This window comes from Choloepus didactylus, chromosome 10 (genome assembly GCF_015220235.1).
Source record: "Choloepus didactylus isolate mChoDid1 chromosome 10, mChoDid1.pri, whole genome shotgun sequence".
NCBI lineage: Eukaryota > Metazoa > Chordata > Mammalia > Pilosa > Megalonychidae > Choloepus > Choloepus didactylus.
The window spans coordinates 84,830,721-84,840,679 of NC_051316.1; the positions used below are offsets into that span (position 1 = coordinate 84,830,721).

The 9,959-nt window shown below is 47.4% G+C and overlaps 2 protein-coding genes across 3 annotated transcripts; one reads left to right on the forward strand and one right to left on the reverse strand.

Annotated features, from left to right (window-relative positions):
• Window positions 1-701: 701 nt before the first annotated feature.
• Window positions 702-2,521, reverse strand: SIT1 (signaling threshold regulating transmembrane adaptor 1). The gene is made up of 5 exons (XM_037798037.1): window positions 2,212-2,521; window positions 1,952-2,087; window positions 1,806-1,864; window positions 1,630-1,691; window positions 702-1,539 (listed from the first exon to the last, which is right to left on the reverse strand). The coding sequence occupies exons 1-5, from the start codon at window positions 2,246-2,248 to the stop codon at window positions 1,306-1,308; spliced, it is 528 nt and encodes a 175-aa protein (XP_037653965.1). The 5' UTR covers window positions 2,249-2,521; the 3' UTR covers window positions 702-1,305.
• A 4,790-nt stretch (window positions 2,522-7,311) lies between these two features.
• CCDC107 (coiled-coil domain containing 107) lies at window positions 7,312-9,899 on the forward strand. 2 transcript variants are annotated; one of them, XM_037798035.1, is made up of 6 exons: window positions 7,312-7,526; window positions 7,616-7,767; window positions 9,084-9,147; window positions 9,233-9,323; window positions 9,408-9,520; window positions 9,602-9,899. In XM_037798035.1, the coding sequence occupies exons 1-6, from the start codon at window positions 7,409-7,411 to the stop codon at window positions 9,892-9,894; spliced, it is 831 nt and encodes a 276-aa protein (XP_037653963.1). In that variant the 5' UTR covers window positions 7,312-7,408; the 3' UTR covers window positions 9,895-9,899. The 2 variants fall into 2 exon arrangements, with proteins under 2 accessions (XP_037653963.1, XP_037653964.1); XM_037798036.1 differs by lacking the exon at window positions 9,408-9,520 and having other exon boundaries at window positions 7,313-7,526; window positions 9,602-9,775.
• Window positions 9,900-9,959: the final 60 nt, after the last annotated feature.

Sequence of the window (9,959 nt, forward strand, 5' to 3'; positions counted from 1 at the left end):
ACCTCACAACAACCTTTTTTGATATACACACCATTGATATCCTCCCCCACTTTACAGATTCAGAAACCGAGGCCCAGTTGCTCAAGACAACAGACTGGTAAATAGTGGACCGTGAGATTTGAACTTGGGCCTCTGGCTCCCAAGCCCACAGTCCTAATCACTGTACCAACCTCCCTATTGGCACATGCCATATAGTGTGGGGGGCTGGGACTAAGAAATAAGAAGGTAACAGTAGGCTGGGAGGAAAGACAGGCAGGGCAGACTGGATGAGAGTTCAAATGAAGGTGGTGCCAGTGAAGGCCTATGGATGGGGCAGCTGATGCTAAAACAGGGGGATAGGTGGGACTCATGGGGAGCCAGAATAGGATTAATGGGGAACTGACATTGGGGCTAGGCTAGTAAGTTGGGCGGTGGCGGTGGGCGGTGACAGCGCAGTTACAGAGGTCATGGGGAGAGTAGTTCAGGGCTTGGTGAACTTGCAGACCCCAGGTGAGTACAGATCCTGATGTTCTAGCATCAGCCAAAGCAGCTGTGGAGCTGGGCTCTAACCTTCCACCCCAGCCCCCACCCCTGCAGTGTTGTTGCAGCCACGCCTCTTGGCCCTCCCTCCCCAGATGGACGCCCCCAGGTGTGCTCTGTGCAGGCAGGCAAGCTCATACCCCCACCCTATGTGTCCTGCTACAGGTCTGCAGTCCTCTAGGTAAAATATAAACATGTTCTGAGAAGTTTTATTTGAAAAGTTGGGGACATGACAGAGGTAGCAGAATGGAAACTGGTATTCTCCTGCCAGGGTTCCCAGAGCCAATCAGAGCCAAGCTTGGGTCCCTCAGGTTCCTAGGCTCCAGGACCCCCCAGGCTGAGGGCACCTAAGGATTGTACCTACCCACGTCCTCTCCGGCTCTTACCCCTCCCCCACTACCCACTTCCTGTGCCTGAGGACACACTGAGGGGATGGGGGTGGGGTGGGGTAGACTGTTAGGGAGGGGGAGTGGGGAGGATCCAGAAGGAAGAGGAAGTGAGAATCTGGGGGTTTCGGGACTGAGAGGAACAAATAGAAAAAGAAGGTGGGGAGGGGTCCCTGCCTTTGCCTCTTTTGTCTTCAAGAAATTGGAGGCCTGCCGTTCCGGAGATGTCTCCCTCACAGCCCAGTTAGGGAGCTCCGGGAGGTTACCTCCTGTGACAGGGCAACGGCTTCTTTCCCTTGGGGGTGGTTGGGAAACAGTCATGCCCCAGACAAGGTAGCAGTAAACCCTGCAACAGGGGAGGCCCGGGCCACGCACACCCCGCGGTGCCAGGCCGTCCTTCTCAGGTGGGTGCAGGCTGGCTGTTGGCGTAGGCCTGATCAGGGAAGGAAGCCCGGCCTCGGCGGGTCTGGGCACACACTGAGGCATAGAGCTCTGGCTCGGGGCCCGAGGCCTGGGGCTTTGGCTCAGAGTCCAGGACCACCTCCGAGTACTTGATGGGGGTACCAGGGCTGGGGATCCGGCCCTGAGGAGGCCGAAGCTGCAGGCTGGTATAGCACATCACCTCCTCTGCAGCCTGGGGATGCAAGGCTGTTAGAAGCTCACCGGACTCTCAAGAAAGCCCCCACCACCTTCCCCTCTCCTTCTTCAGCCACAGCTGACTCACCCTGGTGGGACCTCCAGAGGCTGACTCTTGATGGTCTGGCCCTGGTTCTTGAGTCAGCCGTCCTGGGACAGGGAACAGAATCTGGTCACCTTCTTGAGTCCCCTCCGGCACTTCCCCAGCCCACCTCTCACCCCATGACCTGACCTCTGTGCTCATCCCCTCTGCCGGCTCCCTACCTGTCTGCAGATAATGCAGGTTCCCGTACAGGGGGACCTCTTCCACAGATCCTCCAGAGCTGCAACACAGAGTTTCTGGGATGAGCCGGGGCTTCTTGGTAAGGGGAACTCTCAATCAACCCATCCCTCTGCCACCCCCCACTCACCGTCCCTGCTTCTGATAACTCCTGCTCCGACCACTTGTCCATTGAGACAAGTGTGCAACCAGGGAAATGAAAAGCAGCAGCGTCACAGCCCCTAAGAGGGCCCATAATCCCCAAGCCTGGGCCACGGAGGGGATTCCTGTGGGCATGGAGGGGATATGGGATGTTACTGCACAGCTCAAGCCCCCAGGTCCCAGCAGGTAGGACAGGACGTGGGGCTACATGACCCCTCCCCTAAGGAGACCCTTCCCCGCCCAGCTCACCCAGCACGAGATCCGTGCAGTTGTCACTTCTGTTCATGACTGAGTAGTGAGAACCGAGTCTGCGAGCCTCCTACCCTGAGCAGGGAGGGCAGCCTGGTTCATGGCCTGACAGCTGCTGCAGCCCCCCCTTATGCCCACTCCTCTCTGGCCTGGACCCCACAGCTCAGCATCCCCAAAACTAGTTGTGGCAAAGTTGCTGGTTTCCGGGGAGGAAGGAGAAGGGGAGGGATTTAGTGAGAAAACAAAGACACCACCCTGCACCTGTGCCTTTCCTGCAGCTCCCAAGCTTACCCCACCCCTTGGGGCCCTGCACCCCACTCCGGCCTAAGAGAAGAGAGAGGAAGGCCTGAGTTTCTTGTGCCTCTGTGCAGGTGAGCCTCCGGAGACTCTTGGGAGTCAGGGTGGGGAGGATGGGGAGGGGGGTGGGGCAGAGAAAAGCAAATTGCCCTGTGGTGCAGAACTGGCATGAGGCGAGACCAGCAAGGACAGGAAGCCAGGCCTTAGGACAGAGATTGTCTCCCGCCAAAAGCGCCTACCTTCTCTCTCCACCTCCTAGTGCCAGGAAGGAAGATGCAGACCTCCATGAGCACACTATAAAGTAGGATGGGATGGGAAGGCCTCCTTGGGCCTACAATCCCACCACACCCCAAGGCTGACCTGCCCAAGATGACTCTTTGGGGGAATAGTGGAAGCTATCCCCCCCCCCCACATACTTCACCCAGAACTGACACTCTCAATAATTAACTGAAGGAAAGAAACATCTGCCCCACCCAGGACTATCCTGATACACTGAGTCCTGAATTTGCACTTTCACTCTGGGGAGTAGAATACCCGCTGAGAGGCCATCAATATGGGAAGATGGGTTTTAAATTCCAATTATAAACCCTAGCTCAGAGGTCAGAGATATATATTATGTTTGGCCCACACAATGTTTTTTAAAAATTTAAATTCATTGCAGTGGAGCACCAAGGAAGGGGATGGTAAGAGAGTTCTCACCCCTTCAGTTGCAGACAAAAAAGGGATGCATTGCCTATAGAGAATTTTAAAACTAACAGACAACAATAAAAATGATTAAAGATGTCCTCTTTTGATTATCACCATGTACCAGCAACTCTAAAAAATGTCAGTGATAAAATACCCCTTCCTGAAAAATATTTTGTACATCTTAGTTCTATATTGTTGTGTTTACTGGAGAGTTTTAATAATATATAGCTTCAAATTAGCACATTTGAATTATTTATCTTTTAATAAGCATTGTGATCTATATGGACATTAATCCAGAGAATTCTCAGTTCTACAGTTGTCTCTTGATACACGCAGATTCATTGAGATGTGAATTAATTAGAATTAATTCATGATGGCTTGGACTTGTTTTAACTTGCTCTGGGCACAATTTCTGTCTCCAACCCCTATGATATACTACATGTCCCTGTGTTTAACGAGTAGAATTAAAATAAACAATGATAGTGCAGTCACTGTAAAGCCGAAGAACTCGAACTTGAATTATTTTAATTATATCATTCTATGTGATCACTTAGAGCTTTTATTTATATTTAAAATTTCTGGAATCTATTGTGCAGTGGATTTTTATGAATCTTTGCCAAACTTATCCTTATGCCTTAAGATTTTTTTAAACTATTTGTAAGTCTATTGCTTCATGTGAAAGAAACTTTTTAAGTGAACTATAATAAAAAGTATTCTTTGATCAACTATGAACAAACATTGACAAATCTGGCCATATTGTTTATTGATATGAATATGCAAAGATATTTTGGACAAAATCATTGAAAAATTTGCAGAAGTTTGGGATCAAAAACAAATTGTCATGTTATTCATCACTCAGACAGATCAATATGTTGGTATAAATTTTTGCCCCTTTACTCAAAAAATACAATAATTAATTAAGAAGTATTTCCTTTCTTGTTCTGTAATGCTTATTTAATTTTTAATTTTAACTATTTTTATACAGAGGCCTGATGCTCTCTCTCTCTCTTTCTCTCTCTCTATATATATACATATATATACACACACACACACATATATATATAATGTTCAAGAAAAGAAAATATTCACCATCTGAGTTTCTTGTCTGGCCTTCATTATACATTTCATTTCATTATTATTATTGAAAATAATTCTATTGTATGGAGGAGAATTTGAAAAAATTATACACTTGGGTGTCAAATATGTTAACTATGCCACTGTTTTCATTGGCAACGTTTAAAAATGGAGAGATTTCCCATTTTTAAAAGCCTGATTTGTTGATTATTTTGAAAAAAATCAGATCTGTTAATAGTGAGCCTGGATTCCCTAAAGGGAATTGGCTGCAGTTGGAGGTGATTCATCATAGCAAACGTGGCCTGCACCATTTACTTACATGGCCAATTGTCTTAGAGTCCAGGTTTAGCCTCCCCTGCTCTGCAGTGTTCCCAGTGTGCCTGGGGAACAGGGGCTGCCTCTGAGTAGTCAGCTAGCCCATGGCAGTTCCCGAGGGAGAATGTCTCCCTGGCCTGCCCTACCCCTTTCCTTTCTGAAAAGACGATACACCATATTTCATTCATTTATTTAACGCACATATACTGATTGCCTGCTAATGTGCCTACCTCTGGAGACACGTGAATGGAACATGGTTTCTTTCCTCAGAGAGTTGTTGGTTCAGTTGAGAAGATGACCCTATGAGCCCCAGACAATTAAAAGACAATGTGGACCATTGACAATAGCCAAAAGGTGGGAACAACCCAAGTGTCTATCAGCAGATAAGTGGATAAACAACATGTAGTATCTACTTATAATGGCATATTATGCATCTGTAAAAAGGAATGACGTTCTGATACATGGTACAACATGGATGGACCTTGAAAATATTTTAAGTGAAATAAGCCAGACACAAAAGGAGAAATATTGTATGAGTCCCCTTATAAGAAATATCTAGAATAAGCCAATTCATACAGACAGAAGATAGATTACGAGGGCTGGAGGGAGGTGGGGGGTGGGGGTTTATTGTTTAATGGGTACCCAGTTTCTGTTTGGGTAGATGTTAAAGTTTGGAAATAAATAGTGGTGAAAGTTACACAATGTTGTGGGTGTAGTTAATTCCCCTGAATTGTACACTTGAAAATGATTGGCAAATTTTATGTTAAATTTATTTTACCACAGTATTTTTTTTAAAGCCATAATGTGGTTAAACTGGGAAACTTTAGGTTGTATATATGTTGCCAGAATAAAACTAAAAAAAAAAAACAAAAACCATTGAAGGTACAACACAAAGAGTAAACCCTAATGTAAACTATGGACTACAGTTAACAGTATAATTATATTATTATTTCATCAGTTGTAATGAAGTTACCACATTAGTGCAAAACGTTAATAATAGGGAAAACTTTGGGTGGGAGGGAGCTGTATAGAAACTCTGTATTTAAAAAAAAGGCCATGAAAAGAAAAAGGACTTGCTAAATTTGAAACACATGAGGAAGCCCATAGGGCTCTAGGAGAGTGAATGTAAGAGTGATATAAAATGGGTTTGGTAAGGTAGATAGGTAAGCAGAGGTATCAGTTCACATAGGTCTTAAAAAATAAGAATAATAATGTAGAACAGAAGGCAGAATACCTAAGTCTTCCTGGAGAAATTATGGAAGGACAAGAGAAGAAAGGGGGAATGGGGGTGGAATTGGGATGCTGTGAAGCATATGCTATGCAGACAGACAGAAAAGGCTAGAATTTCTGCCCTGCCTCTTAACTAATAGTCTACGTTCTCCTTTACAAGGGCTTAATTATATCTACCTTTTGGGTCGTTTTGAACATTCATTTCATTCAACAAGGGTTCTTTAAGGAACTGCTAGTGTCAGGCACTGTGCTCTGGAAGTAAAGGGGTAAGGGAAGAGACGTGGCCCCTGGTCTCACGGAATTTACAGTCTCGTGGTATTGAAAGTAAGATGATCATGTAAACGAATAAATCGGAAGTTAAGATAAGAGTTCTCAAAGAAGGAAACACACTTGAGCTTGGACAGGAAAGGAATGGCGGTGGCGTGTCAGGGAGAGCGTTAAAATAATGTCAATGCCTGGCTCAGTTAAATCACTAATAGCCAGGCACACTTCTAAGTGGATCATCCCATTTAATCATCATAACAGCTCTGTGAGGTACATACATACTATCATTATCCCCATTTCTGAGGGTGGACACTGAGGCACAGTAAGAGATTAAGTAACTTGCCCAAAGTCAACTAGTTCTTGAGTAGGGAGCCAGGCTTCCAGCCCAGGCAAGCAGAGCCTATCTCTGTTGTGTACAATGCTACACGATAAATGGTAGGTATTACAGGCCAGATAAAGAGGGTGGGATTTTAGAAAGAGGGAACTGCAGAAAATGATACAGAAGGGTACTCAGAGTAGTTCCGTTTACCATGTTTGAAGAGTACATGAACACAGGACATCATATGCAGTGCCCTGACGGTAATTGAGAAATAGCATCTGAACTGAGAAGACATTCCCTTTCACTTCATTAAATCACTTTCCAAGGAGTCTTACTGGAGTTACTTTCTAAAACGGTAGCCGCACTGAGAATGAGCCCCGTGTGGTTGGTGCGCACCGAGGCGCACTGCCTGCGTAACTAGAATGCTGACGGATGACCACACACAGCCCTCATGCCGCTCAGCTCACCCGCAGACTGCGGCGGGATCGCTTCTTGGCGGAGCTTTAAAGTGAGACGTGAGGAGGTCTACGCACAAACGCACGTGGCACTCTCTGCCCAGGGTCCGGGGACTTTCCCCTAGGCGTAGAGTAAGGAACAAGTCCCTCGTTTGTAGCCTAGGAAACAGGCCTTCAGCACGAACTACATAAAACTCTTGGGTCGCGAGCCTTTTATAGATCTGACAGAAAATTTATTTTATACTTAGGGTGAGGAAGCTGGCGGTATGATAAAATAATCCCTTTTTGGTGTAATTTCTAAGGCTGTGAGCTTCTGAAGGCCATTGTGGCTAATAGAATCCTTAAATAGATAAGAAATGAACTAATTTAGGAAGGGTGGACAGACACTATCTTATGCAAATAAGATCTGGTCCCGCCCCCACACTACGTGGGCGTGGCCTTCCAGCGAAGACCCGGGCGAGACCTGCTCTTGTGCGCGTTTACGCGTGCGCACTGGGGCCTCCTGCCAAGACTGAAACGCCGTGGGGTCCCCGAGCTCTCCCTATGTAGGCCTGCGATGGCGGGTGCGGTCTCTTTCTCGCCCTTGCTCTTGGGTGTGCTGGGGCTGTTACTTTTGTCTGCGCTGCCCGGGGTCCTCGGAGACCGCCCCAGCCCCGACCTCCGGGCACACCCAGGTACCAGCGAGGGCTGTTGGAGGGAGGCTGAGAATGGCCGCGGGGTCCCAGGCCCCAGCTCCGCTGACCCGCTTGTCCTCCCTCCGCAGGGAAGCCCGCCCAGGTCGGCTTTGGGGCTACGGAACCCCGCCGGCGGCCGCCGCCCAAGGACCAGCGCGAGCGGGCCGGGGCCGGGGCGCTGCCTTTGGGGGCGCTGTATACCGCGGCCGTCGTGGCTTTTGTGCTGTACAAGTGCTTACAGGTGCGGGACGCTGGGGGTGAGGGTACCCTGGGCCTAGATCCCCCTTAGGGGCGCTGTAGTTCCAGAAACAAGACTCGTCTTCCCGTCCGGGTGTAAAATGAAGACAACATTTGAAAGTGTTCGCTTTTCAACATTATGGGTTATTTTGAGAATCAAGCGAGTTAATGAATGTGAAGGGCGCTTGGTAAATTGTAAATAACAAGCACAGTGAATCCTCCCAACAACCCGGTGAAGAGAGATTAAGTAACTTGTACAAGGTCACCCAGCTAGTAACGGGCGTAGCTGCGATTTGAAACCAGTTAGGGTCCTTGCTACAAAAATTTGGTTCCTGGTGAGGCTCCAACTTTGGCACAAGCGGTTGTAGCCGCAGTGTTTAGTTCAGGTCACCAAGCAGTCTCATGTTCTTGGGAAGGAGGCCCTGAAATGTGCAGTGATAGTACATTTTGGTGAATTGAAGCTGTTTAAATGGATAGTACCTTCCATGCCCTAAGATTAAGAAATAGAAGGCTGAACAAATTTGGAGATATGAAACCACAAGGGACAGCTAATTGGGATGGTGACCCTCAATAGACTTGACATGCTAGGATAAGGGACTGAATTTAATGATGAAGTTTAACAAGGATGGATAAGTTCTATTCTTGGACCTAAGAAGTTTGGAAAAAACATGATTTAGCAGCAGCACCCATGAAAGAGAATTGAATATTCCAGATGACTAAAAACTCAGTTGTGTGATGTGACAACACACTTCCAAATCAAGGTTAGGAACAAGGTATTGTGTTCTTTGTCTGCTGATCAGAACACTCCTGGAGAAATTTATTCTCTTTGGGGCACTGCTTTAAGAGCACTACACGCTGCTCAGAGTAAAGCACCCAGACAAAACTGTTAAAAATGAGCAATGGCTGAAAAGACTGGGAATATTAAATCCAGAGAAGATATGGAGAAGGGGAAGTATGAGTGCTATCAAATTCCTGAGGACTGTCATATTGAAAAGATATTATTTTGGAAAGCTCTAATCAGCACCATAGAAGGCATATGCATGGAAGACAAATTTTAACTTTAAGAACCAGCTAACAACCAGAGCTACATCAAACTGGAGAGAGTTTCACTCCTGGAGGTGTTTCGGCAGACTGAATAACCATATGTGGGGGTATAGTGACATTCGTGGATAAGGAGCTGGATTAGATGTGATTGATTCTCTGAGGTAAAAACCCAATAGCTTTTACTACCTCAAAATATCCTCCTCCATTACTGGCTCTGGAGACTGAGGTGGGAGTAGGACCTTGTTGCTACAGTATTGCCCTTTCCTTCTTCCACAGCATGGGAAAGATGAGGCTGCAGTTCTCCAAAAGGAGGCAGGCAAGAAGGAACCACTGCAGTCAGGTGAGTTTTTAGAGAAGTCTATGCTTGGTGGGGGGATCGGGAAAACAGAAGTAACCAGTGCCCTCTTTTCCTCCCTGACCCCCAGAGCAACAGCTGGCCAGGCTAACACAACAGCTAGAACAGACAGAGCAGCACTTGAACAACCTGATGGCCCAACTGGACCCCCTTTTTGAGCGGTAAGGAAGAGGCCAGAGGAATTTGTGGCAGGTGGGAAGGGTTGGGGCCTGGGTTTGGCAGCCCCTGAGTGGACATCTCTGCAGTGTGACTACTCTAGCTGGAGCCCAGAAAGAACTTCTGAACATGAAGCTACAGACCATCCACCAGCTGCTACAAGACAGCAAACCAGACAAGGGTGGGGAGGTTCCAGAACCAGGTAAAGGGTTGGAGGTAAGGTTCTGGTGGAGGTGGAGACAAAGTCTCTGAAACTGGAAAAATCTGCTCTTCCCCCTCACAGAGGCCAGCATACCTTTTCCTGAGGACGTATGTATAAAGGAAGAGGAAGAGGAAGAAGAGGAGGAAGAGGAGGAGGAGGAAGAGGAGGAAGCAGCAGCAGCTGGTGACAGTCCAGCCTGGGAGGATCACATGAACTGGAGCACAAAGACATGGAACCTAGCTACTGCCTGGGAAGTAGAGCAGGGGCTAAGGAGAAGATGCAGCAAGACTGTGGCAAAGTGCCCCAGTCACAGCCTCAACCGGGAAGGAAGGACAGCACCTGAAGGTTTAGTAAAACAAAGTCTGTTCTTGTGACTGAATGCTCCTCAGTGCTTTTTTCATCCCAGCTGGTCGTACACACACCCATACTAGGTGCCTAA

Coding starts and splice junctions, on each gene's coding strand:
- SIT1 (XM_037798037.1), bottom strand. CDS start 2,248: ATGAACAGAAGTGACAACTGCACGGATCTCGTGCTGG. Junction 2,088..2,211: donor CTGCACGGATCTCGTGCTGG/GTGAGCTGGGCG, acceptor CCATGCCCACAG/GAATCCCCTCCGTGGCCCAG. Junction 1,692..1,805: donor CCTGCATTATCTGCAGACAG/GTAGGGAGCCGG, acceptor TCCCTGTCCCAG/GACGGCTGACTCAAGAACCA.
- CCDC107 (XM_037798035.1), top strand. CDS start 7,409: ATGGCGGGTGCGGTCTCTTTCTCGCCCTTGCTCTTGGGTGTGCTGGGG. Junction 7,527..7,615: donor CGACCTCCGGGCACACCCAG/GTACCAGCGAGG, acceptor CTCCCTCCGCAG/GGAAGCCCGCCCAGGTCGGC. Junction 9,148..9,232: donor GAAGGAACCACTGCAGTCAG/GTGAGTTTTTAG, acceptor CCTGACCCCCAG/AGCAACAGCTGGCCAGGCTA.